The sequence below is a fragment of the Nyctereutes procyonoides genome, unplaced genomic scaffold (genome assembly GCF_905146905.1).
Source record: "Nyctereutes procyonoides isolate TBG_1078 unplaced genomic scaffold, NYPRO_anot_genome, whole genome shotgun sequence".
In the NCBI taxonomy this organism is placed as follows: Eukaryota; Metazoa; Chordata; class Mammalia; order Carnivora; family Canidae; genus Nyctereutes; species Nyctereutes procyonoides.
The window spans coordinates 17,602,306-17,624,108 of NW_026575132.1; the positions used below are offsets into that span (position 1 = coordinate 17,602,306).

Here is a 21,803-nt window from a genome sequence, read left to right on the forward strand (position 1 = left end):
ATACTTAATTTTCATTCTGGTTTTAATATAAGCTGATATATATTGACTCTTCAAAAGGTTAGAAGTTTAATCAATAACAAGTCATATCATTTTTATATCATACCCTTAGAATCAAAAGTTAATGACAGATTGCCAAATACTAATGAATCTTACACTTTTTTTTATAATGAGTCATCAAAGAAATGAATTAGAGTATATCAGTGATCAGTGGCTCAACAGCTGGGATGAAAGCTTGTGTGCTTTTCCCAGGGAGCATTAGATTCAGAGAATAGATCTAAGGTTTATTGGAGGAAAAAGCTAGAATTTTAAGAGCTGGAATTTTAAAAACTGGACTTTGATGAAAGAAGTGTCTGTTCTTAGGGGACTTTCAATTATCAAGAAGAAATTGTTAAATAAAAAAGAGTAGAGGGCATCGGGGTGGCTTAGTCAGGTATCAGACTCTTGGTTTGGGCTAGGGTGGTGATCTCAGGGTTGTGAGATAAAGTCCCAAATCAGCTCTGTGCTCAGTGTGGAGTCTACTTGAGACTCTTCCTTCCCCTCCCTGCCCCTGGTTCTCCCCACTGCTCAGACACACACACTCTTTCTCTAAGATAAAATGAATAAAAATCTTTAAAAAAAAAAAGTATAGTAAAAATTGAAGCTTACCACTCAAGTCCATGACTGACATTTATGGTGGCATAAGATCTTCTCTCAGCTTTCTTTCTAAGTATGTCCTTAATTGAGATGAATATTGGGGCCCTGCAATATGCAGTATAATAGCAATGACATGATAAAGTCAGGTGAAATATCTCATTCTGATATAGAGAGAAATTTGGACCTATCGGATCTCTTTTTTTAAAAAATCCATATTACACGTAGCTGTATTCCCATTAATACTGGAATTGTGGTTAGCCCTACCAGGTAAGATTCCCATTGTAAATTTTTGTAAATTGGGAATCAAGGTCTTGGACTTAGTACATTTCTTTTAAACTTAGTAATTTCCTTGCCCACATTATCAAACTAGACTTTGTGAAAGGAGATAGAGGGAAGAATTCAGGTAGCTTTTCAGTTTAATAATCAAACCAGATGATTGTGTGGTAGATACCCCCAACTGTTCAGCTGTTAGGATCTGTGATCTTTTACAACATGGAAAGAGGAGAGTCTTTCTCATTACACAGTAGGAATGGAATGTTGCAATTCCTGATACCTCACAAGTTTCCTTTTATAGGAAGGGGGACTGGAGTTTATTTCATCTTTCTCCTTTAAAACTACATTCACAAAAAAAATTAAAAAACAAATACATTCACAGCTTTCAGGGTGAATCCCCCTGGTAAAATGATATTGTACATGAGGAAGAAGAGATTAAAGGGAGCTGTGATCACTCTTAACTATATTGTAATGCCATTGTGAAGCATGGTGATAATCTATGATCCCAAAATATTGATATGAAGTTTACCATGAGTGGGGGCTGTTTTCATAATACCATGCTATGATTATAAGGGAGGGTGCCCAAAAGAGTGTCACTTTGATTCCAGGAGCTTTTCAGTAGAGATGAAAATCTTTCCAAATCATATTTTCTGTCAAAGTACTTTTGTCAGCAATGTTAATTATAGCTTAAGATCTCCTCAAATGATTGTCACTTAATTGATGGTTAGACTATGTATATTTCTGATACCCAACAAATTAGAAAGTGATGTCTGATTAATCTACAAGCATTTTAAAGTATATGATCTGAATATTCTTATCAGGAAATCAGATGATACATTTTAGATAATTAATCCACTGTATTGGTGCCTCTGATACTAATTAAAGTAGCATGGCCAGCCAGCTCTTTCTTTTCCCAAAATGAGCTTTACTGATTAATTGAAAAGGAAGAATCCAAAACTCTCTATTGACCATTAAGGAGTTTATGTTTTAGATACCTGGTATTTTGAAAACAAGGTATCTTAATATTTTAAATGGATGATTGCCAAGTGGTACTCTTTCCCCAATCAGGCGTTGTTTTTTTTAGGTTCAAGGTGAGGATTTTTTGTCACTGACAAATCTTTTCCAGAGAGCCCCGGGGAGGGTGGGGGTGGGGGGGTGGGGACTGCCAATTTTAGCTGGGAGTTTGAGTGCTTTATATTGTTTTAATTAATTACTTTGAGTATCTGTGGCTAGTACTCTCAGTGTTAAACAGTGACTAAAATGAAAACCTAAGCATTTCCCAAATCCTTTTGGACATTACAATAAACATAGTATCAGAAAAAGTTTCCTATGGCCACTTGGTTGGAATGCTTTGGACATCATTGCCCCTCTCTGAGATTCCAAAGTCCAGTAGCCTATCAGAAGCTCTCAGAAAACTCAAGTTATACTTGCTCCTCTAACTTAGCATTTCTTAAGCTTGTTTGATCATTTTAGCACTGACAGTCTTCCTCCCCAAAACACATAAGCCAAAACTAATCATGAAAAAACATCAGACACATTTCAATATAGGAATTAATCTCTACCTGACCAGTATTTTTCAAGATCATCAAAAACAAGGAATGTCTGTGGAATTCTCACAGCCAAAGGAAACCTAAGGAGACATGAAATGTTAATGTATGCCAGATGGAATTCTAGAACAATAATGAAAAAAAGGATATTTGCTAAAATTAAGGTAATCTAAGTGAACTATGGACTTCAGTTAATAATAATGTATTAATATTTTATAATTAATTATAAGTAATATACCATACTGAGGTAAGATGTTAGTAACAGGAAATTGTGTACAGGGGCGCATGGGAATTATTTGTACTATCTGCTTAATATTTCTGTAAATCTAACACTTTTCTAAAATTATAAAGCCTATTTTCTTTAAGTGGCATTAACAAGACAAGTACTTCTTTCGAGGAAACTTTCTATTTACAAGTATTTACTCAGCAATCAAAATAGGTTGGATGATGTAAGAATATGGAAATTTTAATTAAGCTATTTGGGGAAAGGAAATGTGAAGAAATCAAGGCATGTAAAGATAAAGATGCTGAGCCAGGATCTCAAATTCAAAGGTCACAATCAGAATCTCTGTATTTCTTTGGCCCATTAGATATACAAAGATGCCACAACAACTCAGAAAAAATACAATCCTTAGACTCCTGAATGAGACCCTTTGATATCTGACTGGAAGACAATGACAGAATGGAGTCTAGAACATTGCAGACTCATGTTTATAAAGATGGAGTGCTGAATTCAGATGTATACATGCAGTGCTGAATTCTGAGGTTACACTCCTCCCATCAGGCAACCACATCTTAGACATTTGCCATGTCTGCCTTGGACAGTCCTACATAATATCTAGAGACGGATTTGCCAGTAACTCTTATTATTTACCAAGTTTTCAGGCTCTTGTTTCTATAGCAGTAATTCCAGAAAACTACTTAAAATATTTTCTATATAATGATTTGTGGTATAATGATTAGTAGTATCATTTCTAATAATAATAACAATGATAGTAACTACTATCTATAGAACATAACTGGGACTTTGCTGAGCCCTTTATGTTTTTCTGTTCACACTTTGTAACAAACAATAAACTAGGTATTGTCCTCACTTTATACATAAGGAAACCCTTCTGTGGATCCAGTTCTTTGCACATTGTCAGAGATCTAGGGATGCTCCTTGATTTATTCACAAGTCATTCAATCAATGTTTCAAAAGCTAAACTTCTTACATCCTTTTTAAATATGTTCTTGTGGATAATAAATAGAACCCTTATGCGAAGCAATTTGCGGGGAGGTTTGGTATTGTAATCAAATTAGTTAACTCGTCTAGCTCTTCTTGGTATGAATAGAAAACTAGAATGAGAACCTGAGGAAAGTATTGAAATTCAGTAGTTTAAAAAAAAGACAAATACTTGGTAGGAATCTGGTAAGAAAGCTTACTTTCTTTATATGTTAATTTATTTGTGATGTCTTTAAACAGAGCTTTATTTGTGATGTCTACAGAAAGTAGATTTGTTTTAATACAATTTTGTTAGCTTGTTTGGAGGTTTTTACTTGAGTTACTGTTTTGAAAATGGGAAAGTGTTCTTAGTTTCCACCAGAGATAGTCATTGCCTATGTCATTATCTTCAGTGTGGGGACAGTAGGCCAACAATGAGACTACATTGCTGGCAGCAGCTTTCTAGAACTGAACAATGAATCACGTCTTCTCAACTACATCTCTAAACCAAATGGCATCGGTGTGGAAGTGAAGGCCATGCAATATCTATCACTCACTTAACATGTACATACCCATTCCATGACTTATTCAAACTTTACTATAATTTACAGCTATCGGATATGTGTCAGTGATTTAACTTTTCCAGATCTGATTTGACTTAGCTGTGAAATAACATAGAGTAGGATGTGGGCCTAATATGAAATTTTTTATCCTTTCTCTATGTAAGATTTATACTAAGAGAAAATCTTAGTATATCTATATATACTCTTAATATAGAAAAGTTTGCTGAAAACTTAAGTCAAAACTATATTTTAATATACAGTATCCAAGAAAACATATCCACCTCTGGTTTGAATTGAATACTTTTAAAATGGAAAGAACTAATACATTAGCCATTGTCTTTTCTAGGGTTTAGAGAGAGTTGTGTTTTTAAAAGAGTACATGGAGTAATCTTCTCCAATTCATCATTTCCCCTTAGCTATTTCTTTTCTTACCTTTCTCTATCCAATTTCCTCATACTGTGGGTTTCTCCAATCCAGAAGGATTCTTTGACTCTACTGTACAGTCAATATCATATGTCATTGAAAATTAGATATCTCTTTAAATGCCAAACAGTAATTTAAAACATATATATGAAAATTAATGGTGATCATTTATTAAAGGAGTAGATAGGCCAGGAAAGATCTGTTAAAAATCAAGGTAGTAACAACAACTATTTGCTTGATATTAATAGTGGACTATTAAGCATGTTTTTGACCAAGCTAACCATTGAGTTTGCTTGGGTTTTCCCTATCTTAGTAATAGTAATAACAGATCAGATCAGATTTTCCCAAAGTGATTGCTACTATTTTTCCGATTCCAATCCCAGGAGAGGTCACAGGGCATTGAAGAATGGCAGATGATCGGAAAGATGAAGCAAAGGCGCCTCACTGGACCTCAACTCAACTAACAGAGGCATCTGCACACCCACATCCGCCTGAGATTAAGGATCAAGGCGGAGCAGGGGAAGGACTTGTCAGAAGCGCCAATGGATTCCCATACAGGGAGGACGAAGAGGGCGCCTTTGGAGAACATGGGTCACAGAGCACCTATTCAGATACCAAAGAGAATGGAATCAACGGAGAGCTGACCTCGGCTGACAGAGAAACAGCAGGTAACGAAGGACTCCTCTGTCCCCAGTGCTGGCTTTGTGCTTTGAAGTCTGTTTCATCTGAAAGTGAATTAATTTACTGCGATGATCCTCGTTCACTACTGCTAGGACTGAAATTTCAGTCAGTCAGGGGAAATAGACACCAAAAGGAGAGAAAAATCTTAGGAACTAGCCCAACATTTCCCCCAAATTAGTTGTATTCTTAATCTCATCTCCCTAATTTTAATAGACAAATGGCTCAGTGTATGGGTGTTTTGCTAGTAACTGTCAGCATTTTAACTCACTGAAAGGAAATTTCACAGCTAGTTACTTATTAATTCTCTTGAATGATAATGGACCTCAATCTGAATGACAGAATAGAAGGATATTTACTTTTGGGGGCAGAAAGAAATTTAGAGTCTATCTCCCAGCCTTTAAAAAAATAAGGAGAGATTGGGGCACCTGTCTGGCTCAGTTGGTAGAGCATACAACTCTTGATCTTAGGTTTGCAAGTTCAAGCCCCATGTTGGGTGTAGCGGTTACTTAAAACAAAATCTTAAAAAAAAGAAAGAGAGAGAAGGAAAGAAAACGAACACACACACATGGGAATCATTCCATACTTCCTCAGAGAGCTTTGTAGGAACTACTATTATAGATGCTTGAAGTAAAACATAATTTGATTTACTCTTAAGTACTTCCTTTCACGGTATAATTTCTACCAATAGTCCTCTTTATTCTGTCATTGGTAATGTCATCATTGATGGCATAGTCATTATATACCATTAACAGTATAGCGAAATGTTTGCCTGCACTATATTCTTCACCATTATTTTCCTTTTTTTTTTTCTGCAAACAGAATTTAATGTATTTGAATACAGTAACTTGTAGGCATGCTGTTCCAAAAATAGCCAAACTACAAGTAATAAGAAAGGCAATACCCCCTTTCAAAGTCCTCCCTTGCTTATTCAGACACTGGTTTTCTGCATTCCATCTATCAGCAACACTTCTCAACTGTATACTTTGTCCAAAAAAATACATTTCAGTTTTCATAGGGTAAGATTAAAGATATTTCAGATAACTGGGGAGAAATTACATAAGGACATAGGGTAATTTTTTTTAATCCCCTCATTCGATAAACTACTGTCGAGCATTTTCTTTACACAGGGTGTGTTAGCTTCTATGCCAGGGCTCGTGCAAGGAATGGTCTCTGAATGTCACAGAGCAGATGACTTAGTAGCAGACATGAGTCCTGTGCACACAAAAAATGTAGAACATAATGTGTCCTGTGCCAAATTAGAAGGCAAAAGTTGAAGAGGGATTGTTTCTGCTTAGGACCAATTTCCCAAGTAGCGCACAGAAGCATCGTGAGAAGTCACAGCAGACTCGCAGGGGTGTGGCAGATTATTTTAATTGCTCAAAGGGAAACACAGTGATATTCAACATCTGTTAAACACCGCATGACGTCAAGATAGTTCACAGTTTCCACATTCAATCACACTACATTCCTTTTTTAAGATTTATCTTTGTGAAGTCAGATTTTTGGCAATTGCTGTGATAAGAAGCAAGCACCCTATGGAAATTCACATGGAACAAGGGAAGAGAGGGAGTGTGCAATCTAATTCAAGCATTTGAGAAGCTAGGTAGTTCTCCCTAGGCACATATGCCCCATTAATAGGAAACTGTGGATACAAGTGAGATAAAAATGTTATTTTTGCCTTTCATGGTCACAATGAGGATCAAATAAGAGTAAATAGTGTAGAAAGTCAATGAATCAAAAAATAATATCTTCTAATTACCATGATTGTTATGGGTGTGTCAATATGGACAGCAGGGCACTCTTGTTCAAGGAATATTTTTCTACAGCTGAGTACAATACAGCTTGAACAGGTGGGACTTGTGTGTCAGGAGAACTAACTAGGAAGATTTTGAGGGAACTGAGGCATGAGGAGAGAGGACATGATGGAGCAAGATGCTTGTGGGGAAGGCAATAGAGACTGTGATAGACCAAGATTTTCCTCCTCATTGTATCCTGCAACACCTGACGTTATACTTTAAGTGCTCAATTAACGTATGTTGAGTGAGTGAATGAATGAGTGCATGAATGAATGTAAAAGAAAAAAGAAAGTCCCTTTCAAATTAATGGTGAAAAGTCTTTATCTTACCAGTTGAACCTCACAGATGATGATAGAGGCTGATAATACACTAAAGAAAAAAGTCACTGTGCATGTTCAATCAAGCAGTGAAGAGCTAATATCACTATTTCATTTTTTAGTGGTCTTAATTAAGTGTATAAGTACCTCAGAAAAAAATCTCTTTGCCAGATCAGTGTGTCTTCACCAGTTTCATTGAGGAACTAATATAAATTAAAAGGAGATTAACAGCTGTTTCTTTTCATTTATAGGTTCAGGACCATAAATGAGTTAATTTTGATTTAATTTTGAATTCAACTCAGCATATATCACATAAATCTTATGTTACCATATAGACTCCGAAAGTTCCATATGTATGCTCACAGTTGACAACAAAAGTTTTCAACAGCCAGCTGTGGGTTACCAGAGTAAAGGTGGTGTGCAATCCTAACAGGGTGTGATTTTTAAATTAACCTCTGTCCAGAAATAACAGGCTATGTATTAAGTCCATAAAATGTGTAAAGCTGTGAGAAAGGAAAAACGTACAATATTGTCTCCGCATACCTACAGAGGATGTTCTAGTGATCATGTGTAATTAGATTTCTCTGTAAACTTTAGCTTAATAAAATTATTAAGCTTAAAATTATTTAGCCTAATAAAATTATAAAATTATTAATTACACATAATTGTTTCACAAACAAAAATCCTTCCCAGTAGAAAGACATGTTCTTCAATCTCAAATATGGTCTTTAAAAATACTATCCTCTGATAGTAAGGATCACTCACATGAGCTGGCATTGTATTTCAAGGTGATTATTTTAAAGAGAACCAGAGGAACTATAGCCTCTCTTTTTTATCATTCCCATATGATCTGTCAGTACATTGCATTTTTCCCTTATAAAAGATACTTCTCAGGGCCCTTTTAACATGACACATTTCCCAGTAACATCAGGTCTTCAGCTATATGCTGTGGTGTTCAGGCCACTACTGGTTGAATCCAAGAATCGTTCTTCTCTTCATTGTTAGAAACGAACTTATCCCCAAGGTGGTTTATTTTTATTCATCTCTAAAAGCAGGATCGTGTAATAAATGTTACACAATTACTGCATCTCTCTCCTCTCCTTTCTTCATCAGGTGGGCTTACGTCAACCAAAGATCTTACCTCGTTTTCTCTCACCTATGCTTTTCAATGTTTACCTTCATTTCTGGGCTATAATAATTTTGAATTTTTTTACGTAGGCAAGCCCATAGTCAGCTTTTCTTTGATCCTATGTGCTGAGAGTGAGGGAAAAGGTAGAAGGGAATTCTAAAAGACAATAATATTTTATTTTATTAAAAAAATTTTTTTTTATTTATTTATGATAGTCACACACAGAGAGAGAGAGAGAGAGAGAGAGAGAGAGGCAGAAACATAGGCAGAGGGAGAAGCAGGCTCCATGCCCCGGGAGCCCAACGTGGGATTCGATCCCGGGTCTCCAGGATTGCGCCCTGGGCCAAAGGCAGGCGCCAAACCGCTGCGCCACCCAGGGATCCCACGATAATATTTTAAATTACATTTCTTTATGGATTACTCTTCTAGATTTTGTCTCTTTCTTTACAGTTGAAAGCTAATCCATAGAAAAGTAGATAGAATTATTTGCTCACCTATTGAGGCATAACTTTTGATACTTTAAGAATTTTTCTTATATATTCACTAAAGTAACCTTTATAGAAGCCATGCCACAAAAGCACAAAAAAAGAAATAAGAGACCACTGAGAATCTAGTCTGTTTGGAAAGCTGTTATTATAATGAGACTAAAAACATCAGTTTTTTTTTATTAAAGTATAGTTGATACACAACATTACTTTCATTTTGGGTGTACAACATAGTGAGTCAACCTCTCTGTACTAAATGCTGCTCTGCACAAGTGTAGCTCCCATCTGTCACCTGCAACACTATTATTGTGCCACTGACTATGTTCTCTACGCTGCACCTTGTATTCCTGTGACTTATTCATTCCGTAACTGGAAGCCTGAACCTCCTTCTCCCCTTCCCCCATTTTGCCCCTTCCCTCTACCCCATTCCCTCTAACTAGTCTCAGTTCTCTGTATTTGAGTCTCTTTCTGCTTTCTGTTCATTTTAAAACAGTCATTTTTAAATTATCTTCCAAAGCATGAATCATAAAAGGCTTGTGATAAACTTTTCCTCTCTCTTCCACCTTATTGTTATTGAAGAAAGCAAGGGTACCACATCTGGTGCCCCTAGAGTTCCGACTCTGAGTGGAAATTAGGAACCCCATCCTTAAGTTTCTCATCTGAGGGTGGGGCCCAAACTCATATTGGCATTCATATCAAGATAACTGGAAGAAACCAGTACATAAGACCACCTTTCGCAGTCCTCCTCTTTACAGGTATAGTCACTCATCCGAGATCAGATGACTACAGCTGGACTGCAGGTCTCCCACTGCATAGACCAGTGCAATGTCCGCTACTCCACGCTGCCAGGTTCAGAACAGCACGGGCAGCTGTCACAGTTATCAATTATAGCCCTCTTCTATTGCAGAACAGTCACATCCATGGACCTCTAAGAAGGACAGAAAACTGTAACTTTAGTCTTGGTTTTTAGTATTAGTGAAGCAGGAAAGAGGTGGTTCTCAGAAGTGTATAGATGCCACAACATGGAAGTATTTAAAATTATGCTTCCATGATTTGGGCTATCTAAGGTACAATGCTTTCAACATGAGCAGCAAACACAGTCAGAGTAGAAAGTGCCTTTGTGATCATCCAAAGGCAACATCAGCTGTCTCTTGGAGTAAATATGAAGATTAAAGAACATTTCCTCAGTTCCCCCTCCCCACCCAGTTCCCCAAGGGTGTTTTGTTTTCCCAACAGTCCGGGGATCCTATTCAGGTCTACTCCCTCCTGAAGCAGTGAGATCTGTAAAAGCTCTTCTAGGTGATACACCGTTGCTCTTCCAGAGCTTACCAGTGGAGCTGTGCCTTTGGAAGCCTTGACCTGCACTTTAGCATCCCCACAACTCAGGCAGCCAAGTGATGAACGCACTCAGATACATAAGTTGAGTGTTGCTAGGATTTTAGGTTTAGGCTTAAAAATACATGACGGAGGAAAGTTTGTCATCATTCATGTGCAAAAAGCTGAATATACCTTTAAGCCTCTCTCTGTTTCCCTTTCCAATCTTAGGAAATTCAAACTTGCCTTTTCTTACCTCTCTCATTCTTCCCACCTCCATTCCCAGATTTGAGATTTACTAGTAAGAGTCATCATGCCATTTAAAATATGGCATATTGTATATGATATTATATTAATGTACACAGAGCCAAAAACGTACAGAACCATTTCTCCTGTGAAATACTAAAGCCATCTGCACCACCCCGCAAGGCAAATAAACACGCTGGCCTAACAATACAAGAGGTTGCAGATTTTCCTTCCCCTTGTTACCATGGCAACCACTCTTTGCTGGAGCTGCCATTTCCTGAGCTCCGCAGAGAGAGGAGCATGCGGAGCAGAGTTATTTAGCATTCAAGGGTGGATCTGCAGAAAAGCGCAGGGCCTCACAGCGAAGCTTCTGGGCCTGGCGGCGCCGATGGATGAGTACAGAAAATGGGGATCTTGTCAGTGTTTTCCTTTGAACAGTTAGGCATCTGGGGTTAGAAAGAGTAAGGAAGATAAGGATTGATTTTTTTTTTTAAAAAAAGGCAATTCACAAGGTTTGTATTTGTCATGTTTGCTTTGTCCTGTGTGATCTCTATAGCATTTGAAGCAGATTTGGGGTATTAGCTTCATTATAATATGTGGCTTGTCTTGTTGGTAAATAGAAGGATCTGTACCTGATTGAGAGCTAACTGACATGGACATATAGTAAAGGCCTGCATCTCTTACTCTTGGTAAGATAGGAGCTTATATATAGTAGGTATTACTAGCTAGAGCTTAAAGTGTTTTTACAAAGTGGAGGAAAACACAGGCACCAGATAATGTTGTTTACTTAAATATGCAGTTATATATATAAGCTAGTTCTCCCTATAAAAATCTAGTTCACATCTATCTTTGCTCCTCAGCAAAAGTCTTAAAGTAGGATGAGATTTGTCTTCAGCCAATAATTCTGAATCAAAATATAAGGAAAACTTGGTTTCTCTAGACTTCTTTTAATTAAACCCAGTGACTCAACAAATTAAAACATGTTTTTGTTCCTTGGAATTTTAATTGCCTACAAACACTTCCAGTTGTGAAGAGCAAGGCTCTATCTAACACAATGTAATATGATATTTAAAAACTAAAATTGATTTGCATACACATCTACTCCCTTGTATATTCTTCCAGAAAATTCCTCCCATGCACTTAGTGGAAATCAGTCTTGTTTCTTTACCATTTTGTTTTACACTAAATGTCAGAACCACAGTCATAAGCACTTTTTAAAAAAGAGTTTTATCATTCTCTTTGGGCCGCTGACACTTTGAAAAATTATTTTGTTGAATTTGAATCTTAATCAGTGTGACAGATTCGAGCTAAGAACAATTTAGACCTACTTGTAAAATTATTCTGTCCAGCTTGTTTTTAAATGTAAATATAATTTAATTATCATTGTATTTTCTTACTTGACCCTCCCTCCTAATCCTGTATCTTCCAAGACTTTATCAAATGTTCTCCTCTATAATTTGCTGTTGTGTTTTGTCATCACATTTTTTTTCTTATTAAGGTATTCCCATTTTTTGAGGTTTTTAAAATTTCCACTGAAGGAAGAATTCTAATGTTTCATAAAATCTTTTTTATTTGCAGTGAGCAGATGAAAATAATCAGTCATGTCAGCAAGTCTTCATGGATTCAGTTTTGGACAAGCTAAGCCTTTGTTTTGCTGAGGATTATGCATGCCCTTTTAAGATTTTATTTATTTATTCATGAGAGACACACAGAGAGAGGCAGAGACTAGGCAGAGGGAGAAGGAGGCTACCTGTGGGGAGCCTGATGTGAGACTCAATCCCGGAACCCAGTATCATGCCTGAACCAAAGGCAGATGCTCAACCACTGAGCCACCCAGGTGCCCCTGCATGCCCTTTATCTGTCTCTTATTATATTTCTTTTTTTTTAAGATTTTCTTTATTTATTTATTCATGAGAGACACACACAGAGAGAGAGGTAGAGACATAGGCAAAGGGAGAACCAAGCTGCTCTCAGGGGGCCAGATGTGGGACTCCCAGGACCCCGGGACCATGTCCTGAGCTGAAGGCAGACGCTCAACCACTGAGCCACTCAGACATCCCTCCTATTATATTTCTAAGAATTCTCTCCTCACAAAAAAAAGGGGAAAAAAGATAAAAGAACAACTTTAATAGTAATTTGCAATAATGTATTTTTTGAAATGAATAACATATATATAAATTGATTCTATTGCTTGTATGTACCTGAGAAAAATATCTGCCACTGTATGCCAAATACCACCTCAAGGGCTGGCTCTGGCTTTGATGTTGCTACTGCTAAGAGGTTAGTAGACTGCAGAGTACCTCAAGATCATCACTCCCCCCTCCTTCCTCCCCAAGTTACTGTGATGAACCGACTCTTCTTTCTGCTTCAGTGTACCAAGCCTTCTCTTCCTTTCATTCCCTCACACTTCACTGCTCCTTAGCACATTACATAAAGCACGTGCTTTGACTGTCAGGGGAGTCTGGATATTCATCTCAGGAGCAGATGAACAGAACAACTGGTGTTTGCCTTGTGGATCTGGTAGTGAAAGCATGATCTGACTTGGCATCATGAGTCCTGAGGGGAAAAAGGACACTGAGCCACTAGCTGCCCTCTCACGGAGTGGTTCAGCTCACAGAATGAATCACTATTCAGCAACGCACATAGAAAAAACAATTTGAAACCCAGCCAAACTGATGAGCAAAGAAAGACGAACACATATGTCCCAGGCTCTCATTGGGACTTTAACAAATATGCAAGTGCTAGGTGGTTATTAGAACACAGAAATGAGAATAAAATGTCTGTTTTTTACAACTTATTTCAGTAGTCCTTGAAACTTAAGACAACATTAGGCAAAATGAGTAATAAGAGAGGAATCAAGATTCAGAGAAAAATCATTTTAATAGTGATGACTAAGTCTCAGCAGCCTGGAAATTAGACTCAAGATTTTCGGTCCAAATTTTGTATTTGGCAAGAGATGGAGACAGTGCTGGGATATGAGCACCTCTGATTCGCCCATAAGAGACCCCAGCACGAATGGTCAATTCCTCTGAGTGAACTAACAGTCTTACCTTTTGCAGAACAAGTTCAATTTCCCCAATTAATCTGTGGCTTCATTCATGTGCTGCATTGAAACAGGGATGGGAAAACGTTTTGAAAGGGTACATAACACGCAGGGGGGATTTTCAGGGTCCACGGTCAAAGATCCACAATTTTATTCTCTCCGAGGAATTTTTTCCTCTTCTGAACACCTCTGTGTAACATGTTCATGTCTTACTAATAGCTCTAATCATATGGATCATTCTACTGAGCTTATTTGTTACTTGTTTTAATCTGCAGCACTAAGTTATTAGTTTTTTGAGGTAAAAGTTCAAAACACTTCATCTTCATGTTCCTTTTGATATATAATGCAGTGATTGTTTTCTATAGTAAGTGCTAATACATTTTTTTAAATTGATATAAAGAAAAGAGAGAGTTCATATCCATCTTAGGTTTTAATATTGGAAATCTCATAAGCAAAATGGGGCTACCAAAATTATACCACAGTATGAGCAATGCACTTGTGGGAATGATGGTGTTGGCAGGAACACTGGATATAAAGAAGCAAATGAAGAACCCAAGAGAGAAGGTTAGAATCAAAGTGAGGACTATAGAACTATTGACTTGAACAGAAAGGAATTAAGTAGGAACTCTGAAAATACCATGGGAAGGATATGGTGGAAGATGACATGGTCTGAAAATGGGCTGAAGGTTTGGAGTAAAGAAAATATACCTTTGACTTAAGATAGCAATATGACACCTGATTAGAAATATTTTCTTGATGATAAAAAATAATGAACTGGAAAGAATATGGAAATGGAGTAAAATGACCTTTCAAAGAGATATCTATAATCTAACAGCTAGGTAACACATGGATAGTGAATAACTTCTCATGCTCATTCTTGCAAAATTGAGCCCAGTGTAACAATTGGCTCCAGTTGAAATGGCACTGAAATATCCTGCAAACAGAACTTTAAAATTCACATCTCTGTTGATCCTCTGGGTGTAAGTTAAGGATTGCCTCACTGTTCTAGGTCAGGAGCTCATGTAAATTTCAATTCTGACAAACGGGCAATCTGATTCTTTTTGGGGGGTGCAATCTGAGTCTTAAAGCAAATGGATGTTCTAAGTCATAGATATAATTATCCTTCTTTAAAGGAATATACCAGTATTGTCTTAGAGAGAGATGTATCCTATTTTTGAAGGTCAACCTGAATGAAATATCACCAGTGCCCTTTTTTTCTCTATTTCATCTTTGAGTCTGTAAAATGATTTGCAAATGGTTAAGTTCTTAGCTAATGAACGTATCTTTACTGAGTAATAGGGATAATTATTTGCTCACTTTCGGAAAGATATTTTGATTTCAATTAGATACACTTCTCTAGTTTCATTATTTTAAAAAGTGATAAAAGCTTTTAGTAACCCATTTTTTTTCTTTTTGGTGTATTAAAATGAAAGATGCTCCCATTTACATGTTCTGATTCTAATCATGAAGTATTTCAGTAATTTAAGGACTTTTTTCTTCTCCATAAGGGAAAATCATCATCACATCATTTACTATTAATTTTATGAGCAATTTTAAAAAATGAAATTTTTGGACACTTTCTCCTTGCGACATTTTATACATCATTATCCTTTATCCTAAAGCCCATGCACATTTTCTCTTTCTTGAAAAACTATCTACTGGTGGTGGTTGTTTTTTTTCTCATCAGCTTGAAAAGTAGAGATTTATGACTAAAGCATTGTAAAGATTGGAATAAACCTGCTTTTGTCCGAGCTTTACCAGAATGAAAATGCTAACATAGGGAAAACTGTTTTTTCTCTGAAAAAAAGAAAGCATTAATTTGACCTAGACACAAAAGCATGTAAAATATTCCCCCAGGTCAGTTCCCAGCCAATTCTTAGAAGTCTCTCTTTCAATCAGAAAAGAAAAAAGAACTGAGTTTGAAGCAAGTCCAGATGCTACTTTCAAAATTCACATTTTAGGAAGAGGAGTTCATTCATTTGGGATAACAATGATCTCTATCCTCATGAAATATCTGCCTATGAAGTTGATGGTGCTTGAAAATGCCCATTAGACCACATTGAACTTGCACATATGATCTGAATGCGACACTGAAAATACTGCCCAAGAACTTGGATGTTTTGGTGACACAGATTTCCTTTCTAGTTGGCTTTCATTGTTTAAGGAAGAGTAAATTGAAGATACCCTTGCTGATAATTTAATGTCTTAGGACCAGAATCACCAGATGAGGTTGAATTTATTTATTTTTTTATGTAAAGGAGTATAAACTTCCCAAATTATGTTTAACTTTTTAAAGTTCATTTTTTTTAGATGATGAGCATTTCTTCAATTCTAATTACAAATGCTTGAGTCTCCTGGGTCCCCAAATAATGGTGAATTTCAACTCTCCCTTATGTTCTCCGATACAATTGGATGTGAAAAAAACTGTATAAGTACAAAGTGCTTTTCTTCACCAGGTCTGCAGAGAAATGAAAATTACCAAGTATGCTTTTTAGAAAATATTTTGGAAAATACTATTTAATTAAAATGTTGAGGTGCTTCTTTTATTTTATTCTATAAAATTTTAAGTATGATGCTTTAATTAATGTGATTGCATTTTTAAATACTTCTCTTCCTATAGCTTTCGATCACCTTGTTGCTATCAGACCAAGTTCTTCATGCCTCTTTGCTTCGTGTTGCATTTCAGAATTATCCAAGAAAAAAAGTAGAAATCTCAAAGCTCCCTGATCTCATGAGACTTTTTCCTTTTATAGCAAACTTTTCTTCAACAAAACAAACCCCAATATAAGCTCAAAGAAAACATTTTTGAGGGGTAGAGGATCCCTCTAAAAGTTGAGAAAAAAGGGACTGACAAACTTTCAAAGGAAATAAGAATGAATCAAATATTTTCAGGCATATTCTGAGAACAAGGAATTGGGCAACCTCTTCACTATCAGAGCAACCATATATGAAATAACAGAATTGTAATTTCATTTTGGAAAAAAGAAAAAGCTACAAGTCCCGATTTAGACATTTTTCTTATATGTCAGTAAGAAAATAGTCTACATTTTCATATGTTTTTGTAGTAAATTGGATTTTTGTTGCCATGTTTTTACTAAAATGAAATGAAGATTTATGAAATCTGATTTACCATATCATGAAGAAACCCCTTGTATCCCTTACATAGGATTGTGTCTTTGATGGCAAATGCATGTTTTTAAACATAGTATAGCTTGTAGTTACAGTGGCATCTGCCTACCTGGGACCTGCCATAAGCAAAATTATGAAGTAAATAAAATTTGCTTTGAGCACCTTTTCCTTTGCTTCCTGCATCCCATTTCTTCATTTTCTTCCCTTTGTCAGAAGTCACCTAAAGTTACCTCCTATGGTCAGGATCCCACCTTTAGCCCCATTGCAAAACACAGTTGCCTTGCCCAATGTCAGCCTACCTCCCTAGATAGCATCTTATTCTGAAATATTTCTCCACTCTGCCACTCCATCAAAATTGATCTACCTTCTCTTTTTGCTGGGCTCCCACAGTAGAACAGCCAGAGCTATTACCATAATCAGTTAGAGATCTATGCTTTCTAGATGTCATTTACACTCAGACATAAAGATTCTGTGTCTTCAAACAGAGTGAATGCCTTGGCTCTTTCAAGTATGCTATTGACGGCACCCAAGATTTGCGAATATTTCTAGAAGTATACTTGGTAACAATGAAATCAATCTACAGAAAATAGATATAGATTGACTTAGTAAACAATACTGAAGGAAAATCCTCAATGTAAAATTTTATTTCAACAGATCTCTAAGGGATGTTTTCTAAAGTAGAATTTGTATATTCTGAAGATAACTTTGTTTTTTTTTTCTGAAGATAACTTTGAAGTTACTATTACATGTTCTTGTTTATTTTACATAATGAAACTTTTTGTATCTGCAGATGGAGAGAAATTCATTAAATAGTATTTTCCCTGGGATGCAATAATCAACCCAGAATACAAAACAAGTCGTCTTTATTCTAGAATAATTTTTGTCATGAGGATATTAAAAATCCTATTAAAGTCTTTGCTTTTTCCTATCATAATATGACCAAATTACAAATATAACATTGGACTTGATACTTGCTGTCTTCCTTTAAAAAACTGATCTTGCAAAGTCTCTGGATTTGCTACTTGGAGGTCCTTAAAAAAGTCTTTAACTATTATCAATTTTACTTGTTTGGAATTTTTCCTGAGAATGTGTCTCCCCTTATCTTGTGTTGTGGCTGAGCTTTTATTTAACAAAAATTATTAATGAATAATAGAGGGATAGTTCAAAACTATATCTTTCTTCTTATTTTTATTTTATTTTCACTATGGCATTTTCATTTTCAGAATTTCATAATGTAATTAATTATTTACACCTTTCCTCACAGGATTATTAGAATATGGTTCTCTGGTTTTTTATACATATATATGAAATATATATTTAGTTTTATATAAATGTATTATATTCATATTAATTTTATATATATAATTTGAAAATTATAAAGAATTACCATACACATTTATTAGTGACTTAAAGTCTGCCAAGTGGTTTTAGGGCTGGTGTAAAGAGAATATTTGTGGATGATATTTTAAATAGCTACAATGGCAAAAATAAAATAGGCAGTTATAGAAGATGGTGAATCGCTTACTTAAAACATTTATAGTTCATGAGAGACTTGCTAAGAAGAAAGCACATAAGGTTGATGTTGTATGCTGCTATTTGCACATTCATTCTTAGAAACATGGTAGGACTGGAGGTTGAAGCAAACTATAATTACATAAAAGTCATGTTGGTCTCTCTATGTGCTGATTGAATGTACTCTACAATGTGTTGTGAACAAAGTGATTTTTCCCATCACATAGTTCCTGAGTTCCATATGCTTCTAGGTCACAAGGCCTCCAAAGATTTATGTGAGTTATAGTATCATAAAGATGAGATAGATGGAGTGAACAAAAGGTGGTTTTTACCAATTTATCATAACAAACAGGTTCTCCTAGAAGAAATAACTAGGTTTATTTAGGTAACTAGTAGCAACTATTCCTGGTATATAGAGAACTTCTATTTGAAAAGTTTACTCCAATGCCTTTTTTGGAACCTGGAATATTTTTCCATCATATTCTTGGTCCCAGGTTCTGAAACTATAGAAACATTAATTCACCCAAATCCCAGCCTTGCTTCAGGTGATCGAAGTCTTTGAGGTACTCAAATACAGAATGAAACTTTAAAAACATGGAGAGACTTTTATGTGCATGAGTGCTGGCACATGCATAAGCACACACACACTGTACTGCATTTCTATACACACCTTTAAATTTTGTTCATCCCACAGTTAGAATAACTGTCTCTTAGGTTCATTGATGTTTCATCTCTCCATTAGTTATAATAATAGTTATCTTCATTTCATGCCACATTCTTTTGACAATATGATGTGTTCAAGACTTAATGCAGAAGATGATTCAATTTCTCACAAGTCTACAAGTAGTACAATAGTAATGACTTCAGTAAGACGCAAAACAAAGCATTGAAAAGCTCTAAAAATGTCAATTTCCCCCAGTGCCTTAATGATTATATTCAATGTATTGATATTAAAGCAATTTGAAAATTTAAAAGGGGAAAATTCCCCAAGAAATTTCTCTTTCTAAAATTAATTTAAGATCAATGAAGTATTATAACCTAGCTTAATTAATAAATGTTTAATATATGGGCTAAAAGCAGCAATACAAATATGTGTACATTACCATATTGGAAATCCCCAATATCACCCAGCAGCAAAAACTTTTAACTAGAATAGTTAAGTATAAAGCTAGACTATATTCACTTACTATATATTTCTTCTGCTTAAATGTGTTTTTTCCTATTTCCAAGTGAACCCTTAAAATGAGAAGCAAAACTTTCCAGCAGGTAATACTTCTGATCTGTGCATTGTTTTACTAGTTCCCTTTGACTCCATAATATGCTTGACCCGTGATAATATTCTTCCACTGATAACCATCTTAATTTACTACACCTTTCCCTCTTGACTAAATGTAAATGCTAGGCGGATTCTCTTCAAGTTCTAAAAACTATATTTGAGTAGGTTAAGTTGTCCATCTAAACAATATTGTAGATTAGAACCCATAGATTAAGAGAGGGGGGGAAGCAAAGAGAAGCAGAGGGAAAATTTTCCTATAATCATAACTGTACTCCCAATCTGAGCCCAGCCAGGTTGCAAACACATCTCAAAACAGGGCTATATGAGTGAGTGACTATGGATGGATGAGCCAACATCTGCGGCCATTTTTCATAGAAAAATCTTTAAAAACGAAAAGAAAATTTGTTCTTCAATGAGATGGCCCCACTTCAAGCACAATTTACATACAGGAATACCATGTCTTTATATTTCCCATAATGACTAAGAATAGTTCCACTGTCTATAAGGGGTACAAAACATATTTTCTTAAATTTAAGTACCCGTCAGAACTGAACTTTTGCAGTCATGATTCCTTATCTTAAATGTGTTTATATCCATAAACGAATCTGACCTCACATGCATTTCTTCCCATAAACTAAATTTATTCTTGTTTTAATCAGTAAATCTTTAGAAGAAATCTTTGGAAGAAAAAGCGGGTCGGCAAAGATCTACAGCTGCTGCATTGGCAAGGGTGACCTCTGAGATCAAATTGGAGTCTGACTAGGAAAGGAGATGCCAATGCGGCCTCTTTAATTAATGCTAAGGTGCCAAGGAAACAAACAAACCAAAAACCAACAACCTGCTCTTTTAATTTCCTCCTTCACCAGTTGATTACAGGAAATAGTTTCTGAGGAGCCATTTGCTCTCCAAATTAAGCAAGGAACTTTTTTCTTTCCCTGTTTTTATGAATTTGTCGAGGGTGCTTGTTTAGCAGAGTACTTCCAACCACACAGTGCTTTCCTTGTTGACTAGCTTCCATCAGCAGCAGCAATTAGCAGCAGTTTCCTAGGCAACCATTCTGTACCCTACTGAGAAAAACCTTTTCTTGACAGGAGCATTCTGTCTAAAATTGTTTTGTTTTCCTTCTTTCACAAGTGTATGGTAGGCTTACTTGTCATTTCTTTTAACACAGCATTATTATGTCCATTATTCTTAAAAGCAGAAACATTTACTGGCTTTTATGTTCCATATGGTTGAATTTATTGTCAGTGTCTCTTACTTCTCTCTTAACCTGAAAGAAGTCAACAAAAATATGCTCTCAAGCATATGCCAACTTGTTTTTTTTTTTTTTTTTTTTTTTTTTTTTGTTCACAGTCTAGTTGGTGAGCCTTTGCGTGTTCAAGTATCACAGCTGGTCCTGCTGAAAACTGAAAGGGTATACATTCAAAATCAAACTTCTGTGTCTACCAACAATTTTATGTGTTGCTCAGAAGCGAGTTGAAATTTCCAGGGCCACTTAAAAAGTTTTAACTCCACGGCATTTATTATAAAGCAACCACGCAATATCGATAGATTAATATAACAAAATAACTAAACTGGAAATATGCTATAAAAACAGGGCCTGAGACTGTGTGTTAAGAAATTTGACATGATAAAATACCAGAAGAGTGTAGCAATGGTGCAGCATGAATCAACACATGGTATAAAGCTGTTGTATAGGCTACAACAGCTATAAATGCTGAATAGTAAAGCATAATAGTAGAATGAAATTTATTCATCATTTTAGATAGTAAATGGCAGGAGCTTGATGTATTATTGCCTATTAGGTGATGGTTCAGCATTTTGGCAAGGAGATACTCACTGGGAAAAATAACAGAATTATATCAATGTATGACAAACACTTTCAGGTCTTTATATTTTGTCAATCAAATGATGATTATATACCTAGATGACTACAAGACAGCTAGAGTGATTGAAATGATACTGAATGAATGAATGAATTTATTTTAGAGAGGGAGAGGAGAATCTCAAGCAGTCTTTATACCCAATGCAGAGCCCAATATAGGGCTCTGTCCCACGACCCTGAGATCATGACCTGAGCTGAAATCAAGAGTCAGACACTTAACTGACTGGCCCCCCAGGCTCTGGTGACACAGAATTTAAATAAGCAGTTGATATATATTATTTCATTTAAGTGCCACAATACACAAAAGGATGAACACCAATTTAATTCCCACTTTATAGATGGGGAAT

General features: G+C 35.9%; 1 protein-coding gene across 8 annotated transcripts in view; it reads left to right on the forward strand.

Annotated features, from left to right (window-relative positions):
* MAP2 (microtubule associated protein 2) overlaps nt 1-21,803 on the forward strand; it is a 288,028-nt gene that overhangs the window by 204,791 nt on the left and 61,434 nt on the right. For all 8 annotated transcript variants that reach the window (XM_055345233.1, XM_055345236.1, XM_055345237.1 and 5 more), the window contains one exon: nt 5,027-5,311. In XM_055345233.1, the coding sequence (XP_055201208.1) occupies nt 5,050-5,311 (262 nt within the window). In that variant the 5' untranslated portion in view covers nt 5,027-5,049. The remainder of the gene's footprint in view (nt 1-5,026; nt 5,312-21,803) is intronic.